Source organism: Pseudogymnoascus destructans (assembly GCF_001641265.1).
Source record: "Pseudogymnoascus destructans isolate 20631-21 unplaced genomic scaffold scaffold_21, whole genome shotgun sequence".
NCBI lineage: Eukaryota > Fungi > Ascomycota > Leotiomycetes > Thelebolales > Thelebolaceae > Pseudogymnoascus > Pseudogymnoascus destructans.
In genome coordinates, this window is record NW_020167540.1 from 325,155 (window position 1) to 352,518 (window position 27,364).

The 27,364-nt window shown below is 54.0% G+C and overlaps 11 protein-coding genes across 11 annotated transcripts; 5 read left to right on the plus strand and 6 right to left on the minus strand.

Moving 5' to 3' along the window:
• Positions 1-827: 827 nt before the first annotated feature.
• On the minus strand, positions 828-1,953 carry VC83_08008 (uncharacterized protein). The gene is made up of 5 exons (XM_024471571.1): positions 1,861-1,953; positions 1,737-1,770; positions 1,671-1,683; positions 1,548-1,617; positions 828-1,430 (listed from the first exon to the last, which is right to left on the minus strand). The coding sequence occupies exons 1-5, from the start codon at positions 1,870-1,872 to the stop codon at positions 1,272-1,274; spliced, it is 288 nt and encodes a 95-aa protein (XP_024321233.1). The 5' UTR covers positions 1,873-1,953; the 3' UTR covers positions 828-1,271.
• A 142-nt stretch (positions 1,954-2,095) lies between these two features.
• Positions 2,096-3,364, plus strand: VC83_08009 (uncharacterized protein; the record flags this gene model as incomplete). Its single annotated transcript, XM_024471572.1, has 2 exons — positions 2,096-2,658; positions 2,722-3,364. The coding sequence occupies exons 1-2, from the start codon at positions 2,201-2,203 to the stop codon at positions 3,362-3,364; spliced, it is 1,101 nt and encodes a 366-aa protein (XP_024321232.1). The 5' UTR covers positions 2,096-2,200.
• A 970-nt stretch (positions 3,365-4,334) lies between these two features.
• On the minus strand, positions 4,335-6,002 carry VC83_08010 (uncharacterized protein; the record flags this gene model as incomplete). The annotated part of the gene is made up of 1 exon (XM_024471573.1): positions 4,335-6,002. One exon carries the CDS (start codon positions 6,000-6,002, stop codon positions 4,536-4,538), a length of 1,467 nt encoding a protein of 488 aa, XP_024321149.1. The 3' UTR covers positions 4,335-4,535.
• A 375-nt stretch (positions 6,003-6,377) lies between these two features.
• Positions 6,378-10,156, plus strand: VC83_08011 (uncharacterized protein). Its single transcript, XM_024471574.1, has one exon. It carries the CDS (start codon positions 6,575-6,577, stop codon positions 9,896-9,898), a length of 3,324 nt encoding a protein of 1,107 aa, XP_024321150.1. The 5' UTR covers positions 6,378-6,574; the 3' UTR covers positions 9,899-10,156.
• Positions 10,157-10,539: 383 nt separating this feature from the next.
• Positions 10,540-11,085, plus strand: VC83_08012 (uncharacterized protein; the record flags this gene model as incomplete). Its single annotated transcript, XM_024471575.1, has 3 exons — positions 10,540-10,610; positions 10,729-10,866; positions 10,914-11,085. 3 exons carry the CDS (start codon positions 10,540-10,542, stop codon positions 11,083-11,085), a joined length of 381 nt encoding a protein of 126 aa, XP_024321147.1.
• Positions 11,086-11,169: 84 nt separating this feature from the next.
• Positions 11,170-12,239, minus strand: VC83_08013 (uncharacterized protein). The gene is made up of 2 exons (XM_024471576.1): positions 12,067-12,239; positions 11,170-11,963 (listed from the first exon to the last, which is right to left on the minus strand). Exons 1-2 carry the CDS (start codon positions 12,171-12,173, stop codon positions 11,324-11,326), a joined length of 747 nt encoding a protein of 248 aa, XP_024321148.1. The 5' UTR covers positions 12,174-12,239; the 3' UTR covers positions 11,170-11,323.
• Positions 12,240-12,498: 259 nt separating this feature from the next.
• On the minus strand, positions 12,499-13,154 carry VC83_08014 (uncharacterized protein; the record flags this gene model as incomplete). The annotated part of the gene is made up of 1 exon (XM_024471577.1): positions 12,499-13,154. The coding sequence occupies one exon, from the start codon at positions 13,152-13,154 to the stop codon at positions 12,618-12,620; it is 537 nt and encodes a 178-aa protein (XP_024321153.1). The 3' UTR covers positions 12,499-12,617.
• A 127-nt stretch (positions 13,155-13,281) lies between these two features.
• On the minus strand, positions 13,282-15,411 carry VC83_08015 (uncharacterized protein; the record flags this gene model as incomplete). The annotated part of the gene is made up of 2 exons (XM_024471578.1): positions 15,163-15,411; positions 13,282-15,003 (listed from the first exon to the last, which is right to left on the minus strand). The coding sequence occupies exon 2, from the start codon at positions 14,842-14,844 to the stop codon at positions 13,282-13,284; it is 1,563 nt and encodes a 520-aa protein (XP_024321154.1). The 5' UTR covers positions 14,845-15,003; positions 15,163-15,411.
• Positions 15,412-15,475: 64 nt separating this feature from the next.
• On the plus strand, positions 15,476-16,692 carry VC83_08016 (uncharacterized protein; the record flags this gene model as incomplete). Its single annotated transcript, XM_024471579.1, has 3 exons — positions 15,476-15,667; positions 15,738-16,511; positions 16,564-16,692. The coding sequence occupies 3 exons, from the start codon at positions 15,476-15,478 to the stop codon at positions 16,690-16,692; spliced, it is 1,095 nt and encodes a 364-aa protein (XP_024321151.1).
• Positions 15,534-19,207, minus strand: VC83_08017 (uncharacterized protein). Its single transcript, XM_024471580.1, has 4 exons — positions 19,075-19,207; positions 18,923-19,013; positions 18,694-18,858; positions 15,534-18,634 (listed from the first exon to the last, which is right to left on the minus strand). The coding sequence occupies exons 1-4, from the start codon at positions 19,176-19,178 to the stop codon at positions 17,462-17,464; spliced, it is 1,533 nt and encodes a 510-aa protein (XP_024321152.1). The 5' UTR covers positions 19,179-19,207; the 3' UTR covers positions 15,534-17,461.
• A 151-nt stretch (positions 19,208-19,358) lies between these two features.
• Positions 19,359-21,054, plus strand: VC83_08018 (uncharacterized protein; the record flags this gene model as incomplete). Its single annotated transcript, XM_024471581.1, has 2 exons — positions 19,359-19,412; positions 19,753-21,054. 2 exons carry the CDS (start codon positions 19,359-19,361, stop codon positions 21,052-21,054), a joined length of 1,356 nt encoding a protein of 451 aa, XP_024321145.1.
• Between the last annotated feature and the right edge of the window lie 6,310 nt (positions 21,055-27,364).

A 27,364-nucleotide genomic window follows, 5' to 3' on the forward strand; every position in this document is an offset into this window, starting at 1 on the left:
CTCGAGTCCGAGGGCCTGTCTTCTGGCTCTATCGCTGCGATGTCGTCCTGGAGCTGGTTTAACATCGTGGCGATGTCAAATACCGGTGTAGACGCTGGCGGAAGGTAGCTCCCGAAGGCCTCGTTTTTTAAGTCCAGCTGCTGCAGCCCGTCGCGGGCGTGCATTTTCTTGAGCTTGTCCCAGACCTCCCTGGCTGTCGAGAGACCTATAACCCGGTTGACAATCGACGGGATGCAACTTTCTAGGATGATCCTCCTAGCCCTGTTGTCGCGGAGGAAAGCGAGCTGTTCTTCGCGTGTAGCGGCAGCCTCCTCAGTTTCTTCCTTTTTTGGCTTGTCCAGCTCATATTCGAGCGTGAACTTGTTGTCGATAGCGCTCCAAACCTTCCTGTCGATAAGCTCGATCTGGATCTGGAGGGCCCAATTCCGATAGTTCGGACCAGACAGCTTCTGGATCCGGGACCTCTCGATGTGTTCCGACTCCATTTTTTTGTGAGCCGTTATCACTTTCCGGCTTGTGGAGCTGAACTGCCGCAGCCAAGTCGATGGCTTACTTTGCGGGCTTCTTTAGACTGAGTATTACCGGTGGGTAGCTCAGGCTCTCACTTTATCGATGTGAGACTTCGGAATCAATTCTTTGGTTCAAATGCGAGGCTTCCTGAGCGTCGCCGGGCTCATAACCTGTTGGTGGAAGGCCCGAAATATCGCGACCGCGCGCAAATCGTGCGGTGTGTTTGGTGACCGGACCTTTGGGCTTTTGCGCAACGGGCAGGAAAACTCGACAATAGACTACAGTATATAGAATGAATAGATCAATTGAATTACTACACTACCTATGGAGCCTACGTATTATTTATGTCTTTTCGGAGGGCCTACCCAAATGCCCTGAGTAACAGAAGGGTTTGGGCCTGAAACCCAATGCGCCGGAGTTCCGAGGCAATCTGCTCACGCCAAGCGCCAATCGGGGAGCCCGACGATTGCACTGGGGAAAAGCTCCCATTCTCTTTCCCTCAACATATTTGTGCTAACCCTGTCAGCCTCAATTAATACATCTCACTACTCTGATACTTGTATGCACCAATGACATAGACAGACAGCAACTAAGCATACCAGAGTAGGTACCCACAGATGCATAGAATGGTGACACGATATAGCTGGCCATGGACAAATACAACAAGAGCAGAGTAGGAATAAACACTCAAGCCTCTATCCTCACATCTCATCACCCCTACATTACCGTCCCCCCCGCCTTGGAAATCCAAGCACGTGAATCTATCTCACAGTCCTCTTGACCACAAACTCCTTCTCCCCCTCCACCACCGGAATATCCTCCGTCTCCACCTTGACAACCACTGCATTTGGCGGGCCGGTCTTAATCTCCTTCACCATCTCCTGCAGAGCATTTTCGTCGCCTTGAGCTTCGCCTTCGATCTAGTTGGTTCGTGAGTATGCCGTCATGTTTTGGATCTTAGATATGGTATGATACGAGAGGCATCACAAAGGCACCAATAGAGATGGGACCTGGATAGGTAAAGTAAAAGAGCACACCTTTTCACCAGCGATATTCTGGATCCAGCCCGTGACCCCAAACTCCTGAGCTCGCGTCTGCGTATGCTTGCTGTGGTGGCATCAGTGGCTGCACAGTTTACTTGACACCGTGGAAGGGTTTACCGGAAGAATACACCTGGAGACTGTTAGATAAGTCGTGCTCTCCTACAGTAAGCAGTAACAGCTGACCTTGAACTATCCCTCCATGGATTCTGAAAGATATCTGGTGGGATGAAACATATCAGCCTCGTTACCGAAAGACGCCAAACTCAGTAGAGAATAAACTCAACCGCCAGCCAGAGGTAGTCCATACCCTTTTATTCATCGTGAATCTTCTCCGATAAGAATTTGTCTCTCCCAAAGTTCAAATTAACCACTGCCGTCGTTTGTTTACCGTATCAACTCACTTGAACAAGTAAGCAACAATCCAAAACTCTCCCCACTCCGTCATACCCCGACACACCATCCGGCAAACCCACCCCAATCTTAGCGCCCACCAGCCTCGCCCTAGCTTCCTCCCTAGCGCCCGTCCCCAGATTCCACATACATCATCCAGGCCGCTCTTTTCCATCCCATCTCTCCATCCTCCATCCTCTCTCTATAACGCCATATCTTCACCTCCTCCCTCAAAACCAAACAAGCAAGCGCAAGCAATGTACACAGACGCCCCCACGGCACCCGACCAACCTCCCTTATTCCGCCCCTCCAAAAAACGGAAAATCTACCGCCAGCGCGCCACCTCCGCACCTACGACGGCGATCCCACACTCCCCCGCCGAAGGAGCTACATCCTCCGCACTACCGCCACAATCACCCCCCAGCACCGCCGCCGTCGCCGTCGCCGTCGCCGATGATGATGACACCGCCCCATCCACAGCAGCGATCCGTCGACTCCTAGCCTCCCGCAGACAGCGTGGCGGGGGCGTCGAGTTCCGCGCCTCTAACCCGCGCGGGGCCGACGACGCGGAGGAGGTCGAGGGTGAGGGCGCTGTAGTCGTAGTGCGGCGAGAATCGCATGATGACGGGCACAATGAGGAGGGCGGGTTAGCGATGGGAGGGAAGCGATTCGTGACGCAGACGGGGATGAGTGCTGAGGGTGTTGATAGGCATATGTACGTCCCCCCCCGCCCCTTTCCGTGGTTTTTGTATGAGTGACGCAGAGACTGATGACCCAGGATGGCATATATAGATTCTGAACTCGCGAAACGCCTTAAACCCGCTGGCATCAGTAGCGCCGACACATCTACACCGCCATCCACATCCGCCACCACCACCGGCGCTGATGCCGCCACGGCGTCGCAATCGCAACGACAGCACCAGCCCTCTCCACCGTACCAAACAGCTTCAAGAGGGAAGTTAATGGAAATTGAACTCCCCCCCCCCTCCACCACCCCCGCCCCTCCCCGAGCAGCAGTCCGCAAACCCCGCCTCGGGCGCGACGGCAAACCGCTACGAGGGAAGAAGAGGAGGACAGAAGAAGATATCCGGCGCGACAACCTCGTCGAATCCATCATGCAAGAAAACGGTCTCGGGATATACGAATCCCCCCCCCTTCCCACAACCTCCACAACTGGTGACGGAGAAGGGGATGAAGAGATAGAAGAGCGCTTCCGACGGGAATTTCTCGAGGGTGTTGAGGAGCGGAGACGTGGTGGTGGTGGTGGAGCAGGAGGGGGAGGAGGGAAAGGAGGGGGGAAGGTGGTGGGGAAGGGAAGGAAGGAGGAGGAGGGGTTGAAGGGGCCGAAGTTGGGGGGGAGTAGGAGTGCGAGGGCGGGGGTGAGGGAGGCGCTTTTGAAGGCTGAGAGGGAGAAGAGGTAGGAGGGGAGGTTTGGGGGGGGGGGGGGGGGTTGGATAATTGTGGTGTAGTGTAGTGTAGTGCAGTGTACTGTTAGAGAAGGAAGTCGAAGTTGTATGCTATACTGGTGGATGGGTAAAAGCAGTATCGGTGTTATCTTCTATCGAGGCTGGTATTATTCAGGCGTGTGAGAGCCCCTGTGCGGCGCGATGTCGCTTTGTGGAGAAATTGTCTGGTGCTCTTAGAATGACGCATAATTATATTCCCTTGAACTCTGATACGATTAAAAGCAATTACCCTTCGAGGCGAATAGAGCCGCTGTTGAGGATCATGAGCCAGAGCTTCTTGCAGATGTTTACTGGGGGCCTACTGCTATCATCACACTCTCTCGCCACTGCTAATGTCTGTCGTCACCGCTAGAGTCGCGTCGCCTCGCACCCGCCACCGTTATAGAGAACGCGAGGAGTGAGATACGGATTGCATTTGCAGGATCCTATGCATTCGCAGTAAGCCTAGCCTTCGTTCGTTGACCTTACCAGTCTGCCAAACTATGCAGGAGTTAGGTGTTATCATGCTGAATGAGTGTTTGTAGGGAAACTCAGGTATAACCTGAGAGATGCCAAGAGAGAGCAAGAATATATCAGGCATTGATGTGGCAATATGTAAGGTGATCTAGCTAGCTAGCAATCTTGGGTATCGTCGAAATTAAACTCTGGCCCCTCCGTGTGTGTGTTGCTCGTATATGTACATCCTCCATCCACCTCTTCCTCACCGAGGAGAGAGGGAGAGAGAGAGAGAACGGTACCATGCCGGCTCATCTCCTCCCCCTTCTCCTCCTCTCCAATATTTGTAAATTCAATCACATCCCCTCCCCCCCCTACCCCTTTATCTCCGCCGCCAACTCCCCCCTAACCCGCCCAACCCACCCCCACACCGCGCCCTCAAACCCCCTCCAGACCCCCTCCTCCGTCCCCGCCACCACCCCCCTAACATCAACCGTAAGAAGCACCTCCCACCTCAACTCGGCGGCTTTAATCCAGAACCGCAGATTCTCCGCACACCGATACGGCTTGGCGGTGTCGGTATGCCACACCGGAATAGCGCCAAACGGCCGCTTCGAGCGCGCCACAACCGCATTATGCAACTCTACCAGCACCTTCCCCGTCCTCAGCCCCTCCCAGAAGGGTCCCAACTTCACCTCTCCCTCCCCCGCCCCCGGAAACTCCACAGGCGCATAATCCGGCAGCGAAGCAGCGGGTGCCATCGCGCGCAAAAACGCAATCTCCCGCACAACATCCACCTCCCCCCCCCCTTCCACAACCGATCATCCAACCACGTCCACGCCCTCCTTTCCTCCATCTCCTCGCGCTCAATAGCCTCTTCCTTAGCGAGCATATCCCACACCCCCTTCACCCAATCACTGATCGTCCTCGCCTCGTCGTCGCGGAGACCGTGCGCGAAATTCCGCGTCGCCATGCGTCGGAGCACATCCATGACACCCAAGAGGTCAGCGCGGATGCGACGCTCGGAGCGGATGGAGGAGAGCCGTGACGGGTGCGCGTGGGATGTGTAGTAGCGCCGCGCGGCGCGGATGGCGAGGGTGAGGATGTCGAGGATGTGCAGGCCTTGGAGCTCGTGCCAGCCTTGGTTTGGGTCTGGGTCGCGCGTGGAGGGGTCAGAGGCGTTGGAGGGGTTGCTGGTTGGGGCGGGGGTTGTGATGAGGAGGGCGGTAGCGTCGGATTCGGAGCGGCGTCTTGAGCCGGAGAGGGAGAGGGAGGAGGGGGTGCGGAGGTGGGGAATTTTTTTGGCTGGGGCCGCGGCGCTGGAGGGGGAGGGGGGGGAGGTGGCTTCGGAGAGGGCCTGGGTTGCGGCGCGGAGGGAGGACTCGAGGTCTGATTTCAGCTCGGCGAAAGTGGGGGGGCGGGGGACGAGTTTGGTGCGGTGGTTGTATGTTGAGACGGTGGGGGGGAGCATCTCGGCGTGCGAGGCGTCGGAGTCGTATTCCGACTCGTAGTCGTAGCTGTCTGGCTCGGCGGAGATGGGGCCGGGGGAGCCGAGACCGCTGTGTCGGCGGCGGGGGGTCAGGTCGGGGCTGCTGCGCATGGAGGAATAGGAGCCGTCTTTGTCGGAGTGGTGGCTTGTTCTTCGGCCTGGGGGTAGGAGGCCGCCTTCGAGAGAGGAGAGGTCTAGGCCGTTGGGGTCCTTCCTTTTGGCTAGCTGCCCACCTTTGCCGTCGAGGAGCCCGGTGCGCGCGAAGTAGTATTGGAGATGGGCGATGCTGCCGAGGTTCATGACGCTCTCGCGGGACTGGGCGGAGGCGGCGAAGTTGGTTCCCTGGGGGCGCACGTAACCCCGCCGTTTGGGGCGCTCGAGGCCACCCATCGATTGCCGCGAGGTGTAGGAGGCGGAGGAGGAGCGGGAGGGGTAGACGGGCATGGATTGCCGCGAGGAGTCGGTGGTGGTGGGAGAGGGGCCGAGGCAGGCGGAGCGCGTTGGTGAGGTGGTGGAGGTGGAGGGGGTTGAGCTGTAGTTATGAGAGGAGGGGGAGAAGGATGCGGCGCTGGTAGGGGAGAGCAGCGGTGAGGGCGAGGAGGAGAGGAGGGAGACATCTCCGCTGGGATCGGTGTCCTTTGTCGCCATGGTCGGTCGCTGGAGAGGCATGAAAGGGTTTGAGGGATTGTGGTGTGAGGGATGGGGGATGGGGGATGGGGGATGGGCGACGTTTGTCGTGGTTTGTGAGGGAGATTGCACACACGCTGGAGCTTAGATTAAGCGGACCATGAGCGTGGACCGTTTGACTGTTGTCGGTGTCGACAGTGGGGGATGTCGTGGGCTGTGATGGCGTGAGTTTGTGTAGAGGAAGTATATGAGGGTCTGGCTTGATGTTGAGCAGATGCTGGGAGTATTTACAGTTGTCGAGAGTTGAGGATGGAGTGGTAGATCGGCGTGTCTTTGGTGATGTTTGTGGGATGAGATGAGATGAGGGTTGATGGGCGAGTGGGTGGGTGGGTGGGTGCTGTAATTTAGTAATTTATTGTCCCCCATAAACGAGACGAGTAAGTTACTCCTGGAATCATTCTCCAAATACCTCATTCCTATTCCTATTCCTATTCCTCATTCCTCATTCCTCAATCCTCATTCCTCATTCCTCATTCCCCATTTCCTCTCCTCTTACTTTATAGGCCATTATGACTTTGCCCTGATTTGGATCCCTTGGCCCCTTGAGAGTGACCATGACCATCGGGTCTCTGGTACTTCCCCTTCTACGACGGCATGGATCATCATCCTCAGAATTAAAACCCACGCATGCAACAACGGCCACCACGACCACGACCACGACCACTTCCACTTCCACTTCCAATCCCACTTCCACTCCCACTTCCACCTCAACCACCGACCGCCGCGTCTCCCCCAACCTCGACTCAACAACTCCAACCCACGAGCGCCCTCCCAATCCACCGCCCCTCCCACGACAGACCCGCCGCCCATCCCCCGGATTGGCCGCGCGACTCAAGGCCCTTGGCTTCAACACCGACTCCAAGCAGCGCTCGCCGTCCTCCACCGACCCATCAGGCTCCAACGACTACATCGGCCGCATCCCCCAAGACCACATCCGCTCCATCGACTCCCTGCACCGCGCGAACTCGACCAGCTCCCTCGTCCCCCGCCGCGGACGCACGTGGAGCTCCAACAGCACTAGCAGTAGCAGGAACTCTCCACAGATCACCGGCTCCGCAGAGACAGGCTTCCCTGTCTTAGATCCTGCGGCCGACCGCCGCGCAGGCGACGCTACACAAGACCTTACACCACCCGCGACAGCTGCCACCGTAGCAACGCCAACACCGCCTGCTGCGCTGTCCGTAAGCAAGGCGGCCGTTCCGGCGGACCAAGTAGCGAGGAGAGATCCTTCCCCCGTCCCCAAGGTCGAGATCAGCGACATGAGTACCTACGACGGCGCGCTCGGTGACAACGAGGACGCCCAGAAGTACCGCCTCCCCGAGCATATCAACGGCAATGGCACCAAGGCCACGTTGGCCACGAAAGCAGCGCACCTAGAACGTACGGACGATCCGCCGCCGCCTATGCCGCTACCAAAGGACCTGCCTGATTTGCCGACGGGCGAGGACGACTTCTCGGCGGATGTGCAGTCGTACTTTAACCCGTTTGGGTTGCAGCGTGCGGGTTCGATATATACGCTCTCTCGCGTGTCGTTTGCGAACCAATTGGCCCAGCTGACGTCGCTGCAGCTGCCGGATGCTGGGTCCCTGGCTAGCAAGGTGTCAGCGATACCAACGTCGCATGCGGCAGCGAGGGCGCTGATGGGTTCGGCAGAGCAGATAAAGGGTTGGGTATCCAAGGCGTCGGAGGTGCTGGACGGACTGGACGCAGATGATGATGTTGAGTGGGCCGCTGCGGGTGGCCGTGAGGGATTGGAGGATGTGGATAATGCGATTGTGCGATTCGAGCAGCTCATCAGCGTGTATGTGACCGCGATCGAGGAGTTACATAATAGGACGGACATCTCGTCCGTGCCGGCGAGCGAGCTTACGATGGTGGTTACGCAGGTGGAGACGATATTGAGTGAGTGGGAGAAGATACGGAGGACGCTGACGGAGGTCAAGGGACAGGTTGGCGTGGCTATAGAGTGGGAGGAGCTGTGGAATGTTGTGCTGGGAGATATTGGATATGAGATGGATATATTAAGTACGCTGGTGTTTGAGATGGAGGAGAAGCGGCACAAGTCACTCCTGGCCGAAGCCAGCGAAGAGGGCGTCGATCTGAAAGATCTCGAAACAATCGTGGAAGAGACACCACCTACCAAGGTCATACACTCGAAGAACCGCTTCAGCGTCGCTCCTGCGCCCTTCCCTTTAACCCCGAACTCACCAAGCGCACCCACTACGGCACACGACGATTCGAGTCTCCTCGCCCTATTCGCACGGATGCAACCCTTGAGGGCATCCCTCGACTTCCTCCCAATGCGCCTCTCTACCTTCCATGCACGCGCTGAGGATACCTTCCCAACCGCCTGCGACGAGCTGGAAGGGCGCCGTGACGGGCTCGAAAGCAGCTGGGCCGCCCTTGAGAAGGATGCCGCATCCCTACGCCGCGAGCTGGGTGAGGACCGCTGGGTGCTCGTCTTCCGCGGGGCAGGACGTCAGGCGAACAAGATGTACGAGTCCGTCGGCCGCAGTCTCTTCAAACTCCAAGAAGCGCTCGACAACGGCTCCCAAGCGCAAAACGCCTCAACCCTCGGCCAAAAGATCGAGAATTACGAAACCAAAAAGACACACTACGGTCCAGCCATCGAGCGCGTCCTCGGCATCATCGAAAAGGGCGTCCAAGACCGCCTAACCGTAAACGGCGAGATCGTCCGCCTCCACTCCGAGATGCAGGGGAAATGGGAAGACCTCAAATCCCAAATGGCCAAGCTGGACAAGGCCGTCGAAGCAGCGCAAGTAGGGCGCCGCGAGCAACAACTCCGCGACTCCGTCTCGAGCCTAATGTCCAACGACCGCTCTTCCACCGTTGGATCCGCGGCTGATACACCAGGTAGCTCCCCAGCGTCTTCGGTTATAATGTCCAACCTCGCCCACGGCACCGACCCAACCACCCCCGGCAAAGCAGGCAAACCCCGCGCCCCCACCACCGGACTCCCCCAACCGGGATCCCGCCACACACCCTTGAGCGGGAACTACCCCCGCCGCAACCTCTCCGCGCCCCGCTCCTCGGGGTACGGAAAATCTACATACACGCCCACCCCTGCCTCGCGCGAGTCCTCCGCCACACCAACCGGGAACCGAATCCTGCGCCTCTCCTTGTCGTCAGCGAGTATGGCGGGGCGACCGAGGTGGAATTCCAGCGTCAAGACCGAGGATGGGAGTACGGGACATAACTTTAAACCCTTGAGCGTGGGGACACCGAGTCCCTACGCTCGCGGTGCGACGCCGACGGGGGGCCGGAACGCGTCGTTTGCTGAGCGCGCGCATGAGCGGAGTGGGAGCGCTTCGAAGATCCCGTTGAGGAGGTCGTTGGGGGGGGAGGGGGAGAGTCTCGGGTCGCCTGAGGCGTCGCCGAGGATACCGCAGGTGACGACGCCGTTACCGACGCGAACGAAGAATCTAGCGTCGTTTAAAGACCGCATGGCGAGCCCCAGCCCGGGGCCGTATGCACAACAACCCATGTCCTCCCCCGGCGGCCTCAAAGCGGGAAGGCGATTAAGCGTCCAACCCAGCCCTGGAGCCGGGGGACGCTCGGTATCGAGACGTGCGTCGATGCAACCTATCTCTGGTGAGGGGGGCCCAGAGAGAAGCCCCTCTACGAGTCCGTTGGCTGTGGCAAAACGGCCGGGGAGTTCGTTAGCTGGTGGTGCTGGTGCTGGGAATGGAGGGAGCAGAACGAGTTTGCTGCCGCAGCCGAGGGGGAGGGAGGCAACGGGGAGGGATAGTAGAGCGGCGAGTGGGAGGGAGAGTCCCGCGGTTGTGGGGACGAGGTGGGCGATGAGGAGGGAGGGGAGTGCGAGCGGGGGGGATAATAAGCCGAAGTGGAGGGAGTAGAAGGGGGGGTGTTCCCTGGACAAAAGATCGACGCTCGACGCCGGAGGTAGTGGACTAAACCTGGTGTGGCCGTGGTCTTTGTTTGTGTTTAATTGCTTGTTTTGCTGCTGTCGTTGTCTGTTGTCGTTGTCGTTTGATACCACTTTGATCATCTGGATTTTTGCTACATTTTTAGCGATCGCTGTTTTTCGTGGCTTAGGCTTGCGGGCTGGCTTGTTGGATGGTGGCTGGGGCTGGCTGGGGCTGGCTGGGGCTGGATCAATGGGGGGGGGAGATGTATATCGTAGATAACAATGGATTGGATGGGGAGGGAGGGGTGGGGGTGTAAGTTTATGGACGAGGCGGGGGGATGCGTGTACGAAAGAAAGGGAGTGATAAGATGAGGTGAGATGAGATGAGAATCGAGACTGAGCTTCTATGTTAGGGTGTGTTGTTTGTGGTGTGTCTTGCTCTGTTGTTGATGTACTATCTTTGTGTCTGCCAGTGAATATGTGCCTGTGTCGAAGAAACGAGAATGTCACCACAGAGACTGCATTATGAGCAAACGCACCTGTAAACATCTCCAAGTCCAATAAAAAACAAACGGGGACATTTCATCTCCATCACCACCTCTTCGCTCCAAGCTTAATTAAAAGGCGAGCATGGTTCTTAAGCAGGACACGGGGGAAAAGGTGTCTGCTATTAAGTCGATTCCGTCAAAGTGGTCGTACACGTAAGTTCTCGTCTTATTTATCTTACATTTCAACTTTTGCGGCGTAGGCCCTGACACGGAAATAGCTACACTGGCACCGGCATCGTCGCCAACGTCGCCTACAACCTACGTGTAGCAGCGCCGGCGGCAACAGCGATGGCTCCAGCGACTATGGGCTCATGATCTGGCTCGCGGCCCTCGGCGGCGCAGGACCCATCTCCGCCACCGGCTCTCCCATCGCGTCGGTCACCGTTGCTGACCACCAGTGGAACCTGTGGTACGGCTCCAACGGCTCCTGAAGGTGTACTCCTTCGTAGCGGCCAGCCAGATCAGCAGCTTCGACGGCGATCTCAAGGCGTTTTATACGTACCTCGGGTCGAGTCAGGGCTTTAGCTCTAGTCAGTACGTTACCAGTATTGGGGCCGGCACTGAGCCGTTCGTTGGTACCAACGCGCTCATGAAGACCAGCGGGCACAGCGTTGCTTTGAACGTCTGAGGGGTCAGTGGGACCGTGGTATGGGCTGTAGGCGTGTAAGCACGGGCTGCTGCCTCTCTACGTAACTGCTGGCTTTTTCGATGGTATATATTCTTTGCTTACATTACATATTTTTTACCAATGAAGTTTGTATATACAATGCCAAAAGCAGGGCTGTTTTTACTATTGCTCGCTATTCTATAACAGTGATATATATGTAGTACAGTTACTCCTCGCCATGTCCTTCACTAATCAGCTCTTAAGTCTCCCCATACGTAAACGACCCCTTCGCCTCCTCGACCGTGACCTCAATCCTTCCCTCCTCAATCTCCACCCCACCGTATCTAATTCCCGCTGTTATCACATCTCCCGGCTTCACACTCCCCACCCCCTTCGGCGTGCCAGTCAACACGATATCCCCCCTCCTCAACGTCATCACCTTGCTAATATCGCTCAAGATCCTTGGGATCCGGAACACCATCAGCCCCGTACTATCATTCTGCTTCGTCTCCCCATTAACACTCAACCACAACTCCGCCGCATGCGGATCCGCTATAACCTCCCTCGGAATCGTATTGGACAGGGGTAGGAATGTATCGAAGCCCTTCGCGATGCTCCACGGCAGGCCCTTCGACTTCGCCTCGTCTTGCATGTTACGCGCGGTCATATCGATGCTCACTGCGTAGCCCTCGATAGCATGCATCGCGCACTTCATATTGTCGGGTGCAAGACCCTTCACGGTACGTCCGATTAGAATGGCCAGCTCGACCTCGTAGTGTAGATCGACGCCCTTGGGGCGCCGCACGGGGCCGGCGCCGGGGAGGAGCATGGAGGAGGCGGGCTTCAGGAAGAAGAACGGCTGCTTGGGTTGCGCATTGTTGAGTTCTGCGGCGTGGGCACTGCGGAAGACGTCTATTAGCTGTGTTTCCTTATGCTCCTTTCTTAGAGGATTGGGACTGGTTGATCCCCACTGGGCGAGAAGGCAGATTGGGGAAGACTCACGCGTAATTACGGCCAATGCAGACGATCTTGGGGTACTTCGCAAAGTTGACAGCCCCTGTCAACTTGGGGGCCGCCGTCGCCAGACCGCGCTTAAAGGTTAATGACATGCTGTGCTATCTCAATGCTTTTTTTTTATACGATGTGGGTTTGGGGGGTTGTGTAGGACGAAGAGGGGGATAGTCACACTATATATTCGGCGGCAGTGGAGCATTGATGCCAATGGAGCTTCGGCGGAATCATGTCCGCTCTGATGACAGGCACGGACACGGCACTTCGTTCCCGAATTGACGCCTGTTGTAACCTTGAAAGACTGGAGTGGCAATTGTGAAATCCGAAATATTCTCCAACGACTGATATCTTCCTGACATAAACGCGTACTCCATCTACGATCGCGAATGCATTACACCCTCGACAACCGCAACACACCAACCACCCACCCACAATGTCAACCTCCAGCCCACCAGAACCCCTCCAAACAGCCCAGGTCCTCGCCGATCTCAGCGACCTCTTCGTAGCTGTCCGTTCCCTCTCCACCCCCCCAAAACACTCCACTAACACCCCCAGGACCCAACAGCAGCCATCCACATGATATCCTGCCTCGCGCCCACCCCCCCCATCACCGATGGCTGCGCCTCGCGCACCCTCTCCATCCCCGACGCGCCCGCCATCGCGCGCGCAAAAGCCGCTGCGTCGCGACGTTTTGTGTCGGGCTCGACTACTCCTACAGCGCTGAGGTTGCCTGAGTCTGCGAGGAAATCGTCTGCCGGGACACCAGCTTCGCCTGCGGCTTCGAGGAAGGCACCAGCTGGCCCGTCGGGCACGCGGAGTGGCAGCTTAGGCGCGTTCGCGGCGGAGGATGGGGAAGATGAGGATCCGGATATGAGGCGCGCGAGGATGCTGTTGAGGTGTTTTGATGTGAGGAGGAAGTTGGCGGGGGAAGGGGGTGGTACGGAGGTGTTGGGGGAGGCAAGGAGGCTAGTGGAGGGGGTGGAGGAGAGGTTTGGGTTGAGAAGGGTTAGGTAGATTGGAGGGTGGGCTATTGGGCGGAGTTGTGGCGGGGTATATCTGGTGTTATTCGGGGATGTCATTACGGAGGAAAGTGTGTATGAAGATATGAGTTATGAACGTGTATTAGCGTAAATTATTCTATACCTGGCGAGCTTTGTACGTCTGATGCCATCTAGCTACCCCTTCCACATTATATCTACTTATTCACTAGATTCTTAGCTCCGCCATCTCCTCATCCCCCTGCACCTCCTTTAATCCAATAACCTTTATCTGACCTTTCAATCTCTCCCTTCTCCTCTCCCTCCTCTCATCCCCACCCACAACCCACCGACTCTCTGCCGCCCTCCCAATAGCCCCCCGAACAGACTGTCGCCGCCTCATCGACGCCTCCCTAGATAAAACACCTTCAACCCATCCTTTCCCATTCCCCATCACCGGCATCGGAGTGTCCGGTCCACCAACCTTACGTCGATGATCAGGAATCACAATCCCCAACCCACTGCCGCTCTTTTCATCACTCCTGGGTCTATGGATGGGGCGCCTAGGAAACACCGCATCGGTAATTCTCCTCATCAACCCCCCACCCCTCGACATTTTCCCTCTCCCCTCTATCTCAGCATCGTAAGCAGCGTCTCTCTTCCTCCCCACCAATCTCTGAAGAGCACTCCCCATCACCGCTTCGTCTCCACTCTCACAACTCTCCTCTCCAATGAATAGCTCTTCGCTAGCGTTTTCATCTCGCCTCTCCAAGAGTCGCGACACGGCACGCGTGTGCCCAAACGGTGCGTGCGCGGCGATTGATAGCACGCTATCGCGTATGCCGGCTGAGAAACGCGTCGTAGGGGAGGCAGGGGGAGTTGAAGCATCGCTGAATCTGCTGGCTGGTTCCTCGTTGCTTTGAGAAGGGCGGATTCGGAGAGGAAGGGTGAATTCGGTAGCGTGTGGTGCACCTGGGAGGGGAGACGTTTCGGGGGTGGAGTATAGAGATTGCGCTGTAGAGTAGTTGGGAGAATGGACGTGAGAGCTGGTTGGAGAGAGGGCATCGTGTTGGAAGCGCGCGCATTGGCGCTGGAGAAGGTCGTCGATGGTGGTCTTGCTATATCTTTTTGAGACGCGTCTTTGGGTTTTTGGGAATGAGGCGCTGAGAGTTTTGTTGTGGGTGTAGTGCGGCTCTATGTTGGGTGAGTGGTGAAGACCGATATATCCTCCAGAGCCGTTGCTTTCGCGATCACTGAGTAGGTGGACTTCAGGGTCGCTGTAGCAGCTAGATGATGTTGATGCAGAGGCCGTAGATAGTTTACGGTCGTGGCGGCGTTCAACTGGTGATGCGAGATCATAGCCTGTAAGCTGGCACACCCTGTCTGTCTGGCCGTATGTGGGCGTCTTGAGGGTCAAGTTCGGCTGGCCAAGCAGTCGTAGTGTCTTTGGTGACTTTGCATGTCGCGAATGCGACAAAGATGGCACTCTTGACAGTGAGTCTTTGGACGATGTGGAGCCAAGGGGCGGCGATATCGCTGTATCTCGTGTCGGAAACACATTCGAACGGGCTCGCGAGAAGCGCAAAGGGTTGTAAGGAGGGATCGGAGGTGCTAACGAACCCGGTTCAGGCGCGAGCTTGGGAATAGGTGGCAGCTCTTTGTTGACGAAGTAGGGTGGAATTCGCTCCATATAGGGCTGTTCTGGTGGAAGTCCAATCTCAAGACCTCCGATCAGAGGCAAATGCAACGCGATATCATGCATAGTTACGTTTGAGCGTGGGTCGTCCATCATATATGATCAAGGTAGAAAGAAAGAGATTCCAAGATCCAAAGCATGTCGCGTCGCTGGTGACCTGGGCGAGACAGAAAGGATTGACATGAGACAGGACTTACGCTAGAATAAAGAAAGAAGACACTGCCCACAACAACAAAAACAAAGAAGCTCACATGGCTAACTCAGTCAGGCAAACTGACGACCGAGAATGGCTCCGTATATACTTATAGCAATCACGACGACAGAAAGCAGGTGGTTCTCCGGCCGGAAACGACGCAAGGTGATTCCAAGACTTTGTTTGTGCTGTTTGTGGTGTCACATAAAGAAACTCCTTACCAGCTAACAAACAGCAAATGCAATGTTTGATGAATTGGCGCTTGAAAACAGGGCAACAGGAGTGTCGTACTAATGACATGCGAATGGGGCCGAGATGAAGGATATAGACATAGAGGGCGGAGGAGGAGATGAAAGGAAGCAATTGGATTTTGTTTAAGAGGACAATAGTTGACGAGGCTGTTATCATTTCTCAGCCTTGCCAAGAATCCCATGTTATCCACTACGAACCACTACGAACCTACGAACCGCATGAGAGATGGGAGGCGGTTTCCGAGGTACAGGCCGAGGCTGTATCATACATATTACGACCAACATGAGTACCCTGGAAGCCGGACCCAACATCAATGTTGACGAGAGCAGGCAAACCGATACCCGATTATTAGACACAGATGGTGTAACAGAGCTTATAGAGAGCATCAAGACCGCCTCCAGCTCCGACCTACTACCCTACGGCTCCAGCGTCTTTGACCACTCAGCCATGGCCCCTGCTTCCCCAGCCGCCGCAGTTAGTCCATTCCAGCTCAACATTTTCTGAATGCGGGATGCTTTCTCCGAACATGCTGACCCGGTCAAAGGCAGCTCTTGCACGGCTTCGAGCCTATGTCCCACCGCCATTTCCCATATGGAACTACCTCCCCGTCTCCCGCCGCGCCGCCGTCCTCCTCCTCCTCTTTGCCGACCGCCAAGGCGACCTCCGGGTCGTCGTTACTATGCGAGCTGCCTCGCTCCGTAACTACTCTGGCCATGCGGCCTTACCGGGCGGGAAAGCCGATACCCTTGAAGAAACACCGTTCCAGATTGCACGCCGAGAAGCGTTCGAGGAGATTGGTTTGCCGATGGATGACTCAAAACTCCCAAAGTCGATCAGGATAGAGCATCTCTGCCAACTCCCATTTAACCTGGCTAAGACGGAGCTTGCGGTGAGTCCCTGCGTAGCATTCCTCCACTCCGATGGCGCAAACGGAGAGACCGCCGAAGAGGCGATGATACCCACTCTCGATGCGAAGGAGGTGGCTGCAGTCTTCTCAGCGCCTTTCCATAATTTCCTCAAGCTTGAGGATGAGGTACCAGAAGGTGAGACGGTACCGGGAAGCAAGAGCGATTGGTATGAGGGCAGCTGGGTCGACTGGCATGATGGGTACCTCTGGCGTGTGCACAACTTCTATGTCCCCATCAACAACCAGAAAGTCACTAAACCCAAAGTAAGACAAGGTGGGCTTAAGGCTATTGCGGAGCAGCTAGAGGAGGAAGAGGAGGCAGGTATGGAGAGATACAAGGTATGGGGTATGACGGCGAGGATCTTGGTCGATGTTGCGAGAGTAGCGTACGGTGAAAACCCGGAGTTTGAGGCAAGTTTTACCAAAGCATGAGCTCGGTCATATCGCTAATATCGTTTCACAGCATAATGACCATTACGGCGACGAGAAATTGATGGATACCCTCTTTAAGATGGGCCGTCTGGGTGAGAAGGAGAATGGGACGCCAGGATTGACTAGAGAAGAGATAGCTAAAGAAGCTGCGAAGATGTAATTAAAGATAGGATCTATTGGATTTAAAGAAACATGGTGTGACAGTTGTAAAGGCAAGGCGATCGGTTACTGCCTCCATTTTGAGTTTGTCCAGCCAAAACTAGTCAAGATTATCAGATCAGCCGGGTTGTGCCTGGCTTACAATTTAGAAACCTGTTATGGAAACGACACAATAGCAAAATATAATTCACAGCTACATTTCCTCTTTTGGCTTACATCGAGATTTGTATATATTTACCAAGTGACATTTCGAATCAAGCCTGATGTCTTCATCGGATAGTCGTAAGGAGTACGTTTGGGGAACGACAGGGCCGAGTAGAGACAGAAATGGAGCACGAGGGATGTGGCATGATCTCCTGTAGTTCTGCACGAGATGTGAAGGGGTGGTGTTCTGTCATATAGCCCGACTAATTAGAATGGTAAAGTCAAGAGTCTCACAGCAAAATATAAGGTAGACTCATCTGCTAGCGCAGCAAAATTTCCCCATTTCCATCCAGTGTTAACTAGCTCAGTAAACCGCTGTGCTGATTAACATAAATCAGCGAGACGCTTGCCATGGCTCCCCAGAAACATCTTCTTCGGGCTATTCCGCCTTATTGGAGCTGATACTTAACATTCTCATCTTCTTAATCTTTTCCCTCAACAACTTCTCTCGTAACGCACTTGCTTCTTTCTGAGGGCCTTGCTGTGGCACTGGCTGGTCGGCACTGGCCTGTCATCATGCGCAGAGGTCAGCCAAGGCCAGTCCATCTAAGCCGGCGACTTCATGATCAGGCACTACCAACCTCTTGATCCTTTGTCCCCGTCATCTCCGCATCATCTTTTGCTGGGCTGTGGGGTCTGCTGATGCTTCTGGTTCTCGTCCTGCCTCGAGGGCTCTGAACAGACGATGGCGATCGTCGTCGTTCATCTTCCTCAATATCAGCCCTTTTGATTCTTTTGGTACTAGGGGGTGAGATGGAGGAGGTGTGGTGTCTCCGCGGCGCATATCGTTCAATAGAACCCCTTCTCTTCCTCTCCCTCCTCGGGCTCCTGGCTCTACTCCTGCTTCGGCTGACGCTTCTCGACCGGCTTCTGTTAGTAGTTGGGCGCTGTCGAGGAGTTAAGCTGCGTTCGTCTCGGCTATGACTGCGAGTTAGCCGGTGCTCGTCACGGTCACGGCCCTTACGACTTGAAGTAGGTTTCGGTCTAATTAGATCTCTCGCTGGGGTTACGGAGAATTGTTTTCGCATCGGCGACTTGCCTCGGATGGGTGACCGTGAAACGGAGCGGTTACGAGAACGAGAACGGGAGCGGGAGCTGCTGCTGTCTCGGCGTCTTCGGCGAGACTTCGGTGGAGGAGAGCGGCTTTCGGAGGGGGATGGCGACCTCCTGCGTTTCCGCGGTGCTGGGGATGGAGATCGATAGTCGGATGATGAGTATGACCTTCGGCGGCGGCGATCCGGGCTGTGTCGCCTACTTCTCCCACCACGGCCGCGGTAGCTGTCTCCGCGTCTATTTGAGGATGGTGATCTGCTTATTGAGCAGTTTCGGCGACGAGGCGGGGAAGCGGATGGGCTTGTTGAATGCCGACGTTGGCGGGGACGGGAGCGCGAAGATGACGCAGATACGGGTCGTTTGTCCAATGCCGGTGATGGCGATGTTCGCCTGTTATCGTCCCTCCTCCTACCGCCTCCTCGTGGAACATATGAGTCCATGTCTCTTGGCGGGGCACGCCACTGCCCAGGTGAGCGAGACCTGCGATGTCCCCCTCGATTGTTGTCTCCACCACGCCCAAAATCACGATCTCCGCGCCCGCGGCGCCAGTTGTCGTTGCGCATCCCATACCCGCCCCTTCCACGCTCATTTCGTTCACGGTTTCGGATGGAGTCCATGTCTCGTTCACGTTGGCTATCAATTTCGCGCCTGCGCCTCGCTTCTTCAGCAGCCTTCTCAGCTTCGACCTGGTGTGTTTCTGTCAGCGGGAGATCAACATGAAACGATAGGACAATGCCAGTTGTACCTTTTCCTGGATGAGCTCCAGCTTCTTGGCCTCGAGTAACTCCTTCGGAACACCTTGAGGGCTATTCTGTGCACTTAGACATAGCTTCCACAACTCTTTACAAAAGGCGGGAGTATCATTTTCCAGGAAGCCTGTCAGTTGGATTTGTAGTTTCTTAATTTCGGGCTGGAACAAATGTTAGATTGGGCGAGGCACGAGACCAACGGCTGTAGGTGTTGTAGAGACATACGTAACGAGACCCTTCAATCAAGTTGAAGCATAGCTCTATAACCACATCATCTTCGCTTCCAAGGATATCCGAAATCTTGCCTGCGATCCATCTGAGGGAAGAGAGGTTAGCTTATCGACCGGAGTGTGGTGGTAATGGCTGTGGAGGCATACTTTCTCATAACCTCAAGGTTAACCTTCTGCATGTCCACCTTCTGATTAAACTCTGGAGGAAACTTTGTCGCTTTCAAAAGCTTCTGATCCACGGTGGTCGCCATGGCTCCTGGTGGGTTTCAACGACTCCGTGTCGTCGTTGGTGGTGGTTGGTTGTTGAGGTTGTCCTGAAATTCAAAAGTCGTTGGTCCGTGCACGGCTGGACGCGCGCGCCTCGCGTTGTACCTCAGTACAGTGCTAAAGTGGACGCTTACTCGTTCTTCTTCCAACCTTTTATCATAAATATGGAAGGAACACAGGAACAAGGGAAACTCTTCCGGACAAGGCAAGGCAACATGGTAAGCTCTATATTTCATATATCAAAATGTACCTGTTTATACTCTCTTTATATCTCAACTACCCTAAAATCTCCCGAACGCCCACCGATATCATAATATGCTCTCCGTACCTGTTTATACTCTCTTTATATCTCAACTACCCTAAAATCTCCCGAACGCCCACCGATATCATAATATGCGTTGGATTCCGCCTCGATCTCGCAATCCTAGAACCCCATCACAACCTCGCTCATCTGCGCAGCGAGAGTCGATTGACTTATTTCCAGAAGATAGCCCTATATCCAGCAATTGGGAAAATATCAGCCGCTCAGGTCTAAATGACAACGGCTGTATATTACAGGAGACTATTCCTCGTCAATATAACCCACCTCGTCGTTGGACTAATCAACCTGCTGTGGGAGATGCTATTCTCCCTGATCCGGATGGACTTATCCAAGCCATATATGCAGAGGAGAAGCTTGGATGGAGAAGTGGCACTGCAAGCCAGCCAGTAGCTCCCCAGGTTCACCTAGACATCCTTGATCATCCTCCAGCAGAACTACTGCCCGATTACTTGGCAGCTTGGATGCAACGCAATCCGGATATTCATGCTGCTCTTCCTGAACCAGCAACAATAGGATCAGACCAGCATGCTTTCGAGCCACATAGCGACCTGGGAGATGAGACAACATCGGCTGATACGTACCACGACGCTTCAGACATACCCAGCCATTCAAAGTTGCGTCCAAGTTGGCAAGATGGCGCCATTGTCTCCGAAGACCCGGGACTCTCTGCCTCTGTAGATGGCGCTTCTTATTTGAAGCCCAGCATAAGCTCTCCAGTTGCATTACCACCAAAGAAAAAACCCAGACAATTCCCCCTGGCTATTCCCAAGCCCTCTTTCAATTTCATACCAAAGAAAAGTACCGACCCTCCAAACCAGTCGGCCAGATCAAAGTCGACCCTCCCAAAATTGCGAGGGAGAACCAAATCAGACGAGACACCCAAACCAGCGACAACAAAAAAGCTGAGATTTTCATCAGTCGTACACAGCAGCACGCCACCGACAAAACGAAGAATCTCTCTCGGGCGGAAGAAATCCGATACCTCTATGAAAAGCAGTCTCGCCGGACCACGCTCGGGGGAGATTTCTCCTCTCACAACCACCAAACCAGAAACTTCCTTTGCTCTTGCCGTCTTCGCAGAACCCACCGACATCCCCACCGAGCCCCGAGACGCCCCCGGCTCAACCCCCAAACCCAAACACCACAAACCCTCTAAATTCTCCTCTTTCAAACCCAAGAAACGCACCCCCCTAACGCGCCTCTCGCCCACCGCCATTGCCCCCGTTCCCGGCCAGCCTTACGAACACATCCCGAGTCCCGAGGAACCCGACCCGCGCAAGAAATTGCGGCTCGGTCGTTATGAGAAGGTTAAAGCTGGTACTCAGCGCGCTGTTCGCCAGTGGCGCAAGTTTACTTTGCGGAAGAGCGTGTTGCAGATCATGCTGGGTAGGCGGCTGGCTGGGCCTGTGGCTGCTAATTTGAAGGTTTTGGCGGGGAGAAAGATGGTGTTGGAGGGTGGACCGGGGACTGGGTTGTGGGGGATAGCTGATGGCGGCGGGTTGGGGGAGAGGAGTTTGTCGGGGAGGGCGGTGGGGTGAGTGGAGCAGATGTTGGAGAATAGGGATAGGGAGTTGGCGACGTTTGTTGGCATGCTACATTAAATAAATAGTCTCCCGTCTGTACCACGCCCCTATGAAATGTCTTTGCACGAAACACCAAAATGGTCAAGCTCGTAAGATTCTATATAGTTTTTCCAACACAAGCCATAGAGCAACAAAGCTACAACACCAAAGGCGCAACATTATCTAGTAGGCATCATCCCGATCCCAGGCAGCCCGCCGCCTCCCTCACCCGCCCTTTGCCACGTCCCTCCACCCCCATTCTTCTGCACAAAATTACTCATTACAGTAGCAGTACTGCTCCCACGTCTCTCGACAGGTAACCCTCTACTTGGCGCTTTGGGCGCGGCTCTCCTACTCGGCGCCGCGGCGCCACTTCCAGCACCACTACTCCTCTTCCTTGCGCCTCCAGCCCTCGCTCTTGGCGCTCTGGCTGCACCTCCAGTGCTTCCGCCTGACGTCCTACGGGCGTAGGGCTTCCGTGACCCTCCGCGGGCCTTGCCTGCCCCTCCCCTCGGTGGCTGGGTCATAGCGGGCCTGATTGGCTCACCATCCGATACCTCCTCGTCCTCGTCTGGTGCAGGCATGGTCTCTGCAAGTCGCTGGTTGAAAGCTTGAGTTGCTGAGTTAATCTGGCGGTTCTGGAACCACTGGCTCGTCTCGCCCTGTGAGATCTCCTCTTCGTCGGCCTCTTCGTCATCGTCGTCGTCAAACTTGGCGTCGTCATTGTCGCTGACGAGGTCTATGACGTTTCTGTGGTTTTGGTCTATATCTCGGTCCTCATTGTGTCGCATCATTGCGTCGTATTCGGTGTGGAAGCGTCGGATTAGCGCCACGAATTTGGATCCAAACTTTTCTACTTGCTCTTGGTTGACGCCTTCTATAGATTTGATGTCTTTCAGTTCCAACATCCAATTGATGCACATCGCCCGTAGCTGGGTTTCCGTAAAGATTGGCTTTCTGATCCCTCTGCTGTTGCGGATTTCTTCGTCTAGTTGCTTGGCCTCAATAACAAAGTTTGAGATGACATGAATGTGAAGAGATGAGAGGTTTGCTTCGGTCATCAGAACATCATTCGTGATGCGGGGTCCGACATCTCGTTTGGATCTTTGAAATAGCGCAGGCCTGTTGCCTTGGCGAACTGGCTCGAAGTCATCGTCCTCATCATCATCAGTAGATACGTGGTCATCGGGGACAATAAATCCATCTTCAAATCCATAATTGTCAGATTCTTCCTCCTCTTCCTCGTCCTCTTCCGCCTCATCGTCAATATAAGGATTCTTGCCCTTGCGTCTGTTTGCCGCCATAGAGACAGGAGAAGATACGTTCGTTGACTGAGGATGGTGCTGTACGCCCCGCGCAGCCGCAACGCCAGTGAAGTCGCTACTAGCCTGGGAGGCTTTATTGGGGCGGCTTGCCTTAGCTGCACCCGGAGATGAAACCCTGACAGACACCTTAATCTTCCTGCGGCCTGTTAAGAAATCTTGGAATGATTTTCCGAGCTGCATGATTAGCTAGGTAACATAAGGTAGGATGGGAACTTACTTTCAAGTATGCAGTGGCAAACCCGGCTTTGTTGATTTGGTTCACTTCTTTGAGGGCATTCTCGCTGACAAGACGATATAGCAGGGCCTCAACTTCGTTTTTGTGTAGATGCTTCACTTGACCAAAGAGGCTCATTTTGTCGAGATTCAAAGAGACGATTTTAGCTGACTTGTTGCCACGGTTGCCACGCATTATGTCGGCGTAATTGACCAGAGTAAGGTTTTCCGTATGAAGCTGTCGGACAATACTCAAAGCAATTCGAGTCTCTTTTGAGCGATCAACAGCCTCGTAAACACTGGTGGAGTTGCAGTTATCGCAAGTACCATTGCAATCCTCCTTCTGAAATCGTTCGCCAAAGTAGGCAAGAACTTCTACTCTGCGGCAATCCACTCTGTTCTCGCAGAATTGGGACATTCGATTTAGCATTGATCGCTGCCTGTCTTTTTGCTCGTGACTTCCGTCGCCATCTTCAATAAATTTCCGAAGGACGGTGGTGTCCTGATAGCCGTAATATAGATAACACCCGGAGAGTTTTCCGTCCCTACCAGCACGGCCAGTTTCTTGATAATAACCCTCCAGACTTTTCGGCATTGTCTGGTGTATTACAAACCGAACGTTGGCTTTGTCGATTCCCATACCAAACGCAATAGTAGCAACTATGACCTGCCACTTTCCTGCCTGCCAATCCTGCTGCACTCGCTTCTTTTCTATTGGTTTCAAAGCAGCGTGGTAGTGGCATGCTTTGATGTTATAACGTGTAGAGAGTTCATCGGCAACCTTCTCGCAATTTTTGCGAGAAAGAGCATAAATGATACCAGTTTGCCCTTTATATTTCTTGGTGATGATCTCCACTATACTTTTCATCAACTCTTCGTGTTTAGGCTTGGGCCTCACTTCATACGTCAAATTGGGACGGTTGAAGCTCTGTGTATACTGTTGACAACCTTCCATCGCAAGATTATGGATAACATCGACTTTGACGTTTTCTGTCGCTGTTGCTGTGAGGGCCATGATTGGGACGCCTGGAAATCTAGCTCGAACCTCCCCTAGCTCTTTATAATCTGGTCGGAAGTCGTGTCCCCATTGGCTCACGCAATGAGCTTCGTCGATTACAATGCGAGCAAGTTTGTGCCTACGATGGAGAGACGCAAACCTGCTAAGTATCGCTTCGCTTTTAGTTACCATTTCAGGTGTGACATAGAGTAGTTCAACAAAGTCCTCCGGGATGCGTTCTTCGAGTCCCGACATTACCATATTTTTGTAGCTTTGTGTCACTTCGCTATTGATCACAAAAGCCTGGATGCCAAGTTTCTGGAGATGGTCCACTTGATCCTGCATAAGACTCAGAAGAGGAGAGATGACAATAGTGACACCACGTGTGGTGCCTGAGCGGATAATCGCTGGAAGCTGATAGCACAATGATTTCCCGCCTCCAGTCGGCATGAGAACAAACGTATCCTTGCCTCCCAATGTAGCGTTTATAGCCTCAAGCTGATTTTGTCTGAATCCCCTGAGGTGGAATCGCGCCGTTAACTTTTGTTTGACTTCACCTGACCATTTATGTTTCATAAGGGCAGCTGACCCTGCATTAACAGACAGGGACATGTCTTTGCTGCTGCTTAACTTTGGCCTTCTAGAAGCTGAAGGAGTTGAGGGGGGAGGCATAGAAACTTCGTGGGTGTCAGCTGCAACACGACCTGAACTAGCCTCACCTCGATCCCAAGACTCTGCAAACTCAATCATGTCATCGTCATCATCAAAGTCGCCATAATCTTCTTCATCCATATTGCGAGTAATGGGATCAAAGTTGCCGAGCATATCATCTTCATCTTCAAAATCTTCTGGGCAATCGAAACGGCTGGGAGCACTTTGCATCATCGCCGGCTGATAGTTCATCCTATCAGATTGGAGGGAATTCTGGGCGTTGCGCTGAAATTCTGTACTCATATTGGCTTGGAATGTGGATGAAGAGCCAGCGTTTACAGGACGGTACTCTTTGGCGGCGGCTGGTTTTTGGTTCGTTGTCGGCTGCATTCCATTGGAGGGCATCTGGGTCTGGTGGACTATTTGAGAATCGCAATATAAGCTAGACGGTGTTCTGGATCCGAGCAATTCTGTTGATTCTTTGGCCTTTTCTGTGTGCCGTTCAAGTTGTGCCTGCTTGCCACTATTCGTCAACCCTTCGATTGCTAAGAGGTCATCAGCTGTAACTCCACATGCTCTAACTAGCGATACTATTCGAGCCTCTATTTTGTTGATATTGTGTGTGATGAGTGGAATCTCGTTTTCAAATCCCCCAACATCGCGGGAGGTCTCTAAATACGCGAAATAATCGGCCTTGGTTTTTTCCTTCTGGTTGCTTAACTTGGCGTGCTTTTCATACAGTGGAAGCAGGTCTGTGGCCGCGTTTCTTTGCTTTGCCAGCTTCTCTCGCTCAAGTTTCATATGTCCAGGCGCGATTTCGCCGGCGTCAAAGTATTCGCACATAACCCTACGGTTTTCTTGGAGCCTCTCATTCAGTAGGGACAAAAATTGCTGTATATGAGACGGCTTGTCCAGGAAGATGCCGAAAAGCCTTTTATCTTCTTCTGGCGATGATGATGACGGAATTTGCTGGCTCGAGGCGGTGCTTTGCTTGGGGATTATTTGAGAAGTGGCTAACCTAGTTGGCGAATCTCGCTGGAAAGGAGATGGAAAGCTCTCTTGCTTGAGATTGCTGACAGCAGCCGTCTTAACTGACCCGTTTCGGGACGCATCTGTACCAAAAAGCGGCTCGTTTTTTAAATGGCCAAGCGATTTGTGCTCTACACTTTGTTCCTTTGATGGTGATTTGAAAACGGTCCTCCGAACGATACTGTCAACCTTCATGGGTTCGGGCACATGTGCATCCGCCCATTCGGCTTGGGAAATAAGGTCGTCGTCCTCAGAGTCTTCTATGATGCGATCTTTCTGAAGAATCTGATTATTCCGAGGCGCTTTTATAGAGGGAGAAATCGATCGGTCCGTCAACTGTTTAAACGGAGAGTTTTCTTTCTTCAAACCGCTAACAACGGGGCTGGTCGCATTTTGAAACTTCGGACTCGCCATCGCAGACAATGAACGCTTGTTCTCACCGACATTACCAGGAGTGTCGTGCGATGCCATTCGGCTAAGTGCCCTGCGTGTGCGGGTTTTTATCCGACTCACTGTTTCAACAACATGATACTGCTCTTCAAATTCAGGCTCCGAGTTTGCCGCCTCCACACTTGGTTTGATCGGTTGGTTGGCTCTTTTTTGGTTTCGAGTCTTTGAATCGACTGTGGAGTACGGTGGCGGCGGCTCATCAGGCTCGATGAGTGTGTCGATGTCAATAAATTCTTCCGAAAGACGCGTTGGCCGGCAATTTTCTTTCTGAGAGCTTGCTGTCATCAACTCCTTTCTCGGTCTTTCCCTAGTCATTTCGTCGCTTTTTCGCTTCGTCCCTCGCCTGGGTGAGGCCCTGGAAGCATAGTCTTCACGCCATAGCGACTGAGGCTCGCCAAATTCTTCCAGCGACGAACTCCTAACAACCTCCTCATCTCCGGTAAGATCCACTGGCTCGATATTGCCATGGCTCACAGACGAAAATTGTGGTTGCTGCCTGGGTAGTTGTCCTGGCGTCTGCCGCGAGGTTTGTGGGGCGTGGGTAGTCTTTGGAATGGCTGACGTTGGCTGCCTCGAGGGTGTACCTGCAGATGCACCTGTATATTGTCAGAAAATAAAACTAAGAAGAGATTGGACCCATCACGCACCGTCTTTATGGAATGAGGCGGCGTATGCAGCTGCAATAGAGGAAGGTGTTGTGGTACCTGGAGCCCCCTCGGGAGTTTGCTGATTGTATAGAAGTTTAGGTCGGGATGACCGCGATGCAGAGGCCAGCTTTGCCATATTACTTTCCTCTGCCTTCCGCGCAATTTCTCTAAGAGGGCCCGCTTGGTTGATGTCTGACGATGGGTTGGTGTGCCCCAGCCTTGTTGAATTATCGACGTCCAGATGGGGATCGAAACGCAGTCGTTGTCTTTCTAAATGCGTAGTACTGGTCTCTCGAATGGAGGCATCAGGGCTTCTTTTCTGTAATGTGGCTGCTATTGCTGTGGAGCGATGGACCGGGGCGCCGCAAGAAACAACCGTGGGCCTGCTCTGTAACAACCAAGAAATATGACTGTCGAGATTATGTAAAGTCATGGGGACATATGGCTGCACACATCTCGTATGCTTCCCATCTGCGAAGCGAAGACGTGTTCGAGAGATGGTAAGATGTTGAGCTTGGAGTGAAGTAGTTGTCGATGTGACCAAGGCGGGTCAGCCTTGAAGTTATTCGTCGCGGTTGATTTGGCGCGTTCGTTGGTTTAAAGTTTACGCATCAGACGCGCAATCATGTGATCAAATCATTTAAGTGGGGCTGACCCCTCCCTACCTTTCTTCGTTGGTCCCTCTCACTCACATCAAAACTTTATTAAATTCCATATTTACTAATCAGCATCAGCGCCTTGAAAGGGACTATGATTGAGGTGGACCTAGGCTTAAACTGAGTCGTTGAACTATCGAGCTTCAGTCTGCGACTCCCCCCAACAGTGTTATCACACTACTGACTGGCATAGATGAGATTATGGCTGAGGCTGAAGGAACTGTTCATTTAATGGATAACCAAAAGGTATATTGACAATCAGTCAACCCGTAGATCCTTAACCCTGGCCTCCGCCCAATCCCCCAAACGGCCGAAATA

What these genes read in the sequence shown, in the direction of transcription:
- VC83_08013 (XM_024471576.1), bottom strand. Translation starts at nt 12,173, where the DNA reads ATGTCATTAACCTTTAAGCGCGGTCTGGCGACGGCGGCCCCCAAGTTG. An exon ending in TGCATTGGCCGTAATTACGC is followed by an intron (nt 11,964 to 12,066) that starts GTGAGTCTTCCC and finishes CGTCTTCCGCAG; the next exon opens with TGCCCACGCCGCAGAACTCA.
- VC83_08008 (XM_024471571.1), bottom strand. An exon ending in AGAATATCGCTGGTGAAAAG is followed by an intron (nt 1,431 to 1,547) that starts GTGTGCTCTTTT and finishes CGAACCAACTAG; the next exon opens with ATCGAAGGCGAAGCTCAAGG.
- VC83_08011 (XM_024471574.1), top strand. Translation starts at nt 6,575, where the DNA reads ATGACCATCGGGTCTCTGGTACTTCCCCTTCTACGACGGCATGGATCA.
- VC83_08017 (XM_024471580.1), bottom strand. Translation starts at nt 19,178, where the DNA reads ATGGCGACCACCGTGGATCAGAAGCTTTTGAAAGCGACAAAGTTTCCT. An exon ending in AACCTTGAGGTTATGAGAAA is followed by an intron (nt 19,014 to 19,074) that starts GTATGCCTCCAC and finishes CTCTTCCCTCAG; the next exon opens with ATGGATCGCAGGCAAGATTT. An exon ending in TGGAGCTCATCCAGGAAAAG is followed by an intron (nt 18,635 to 18,693) that starts GTACAACTGGCA and finishes GAAACACACCAG; the next exon opens with GTCGAAGCTGAGAAGGCTGC.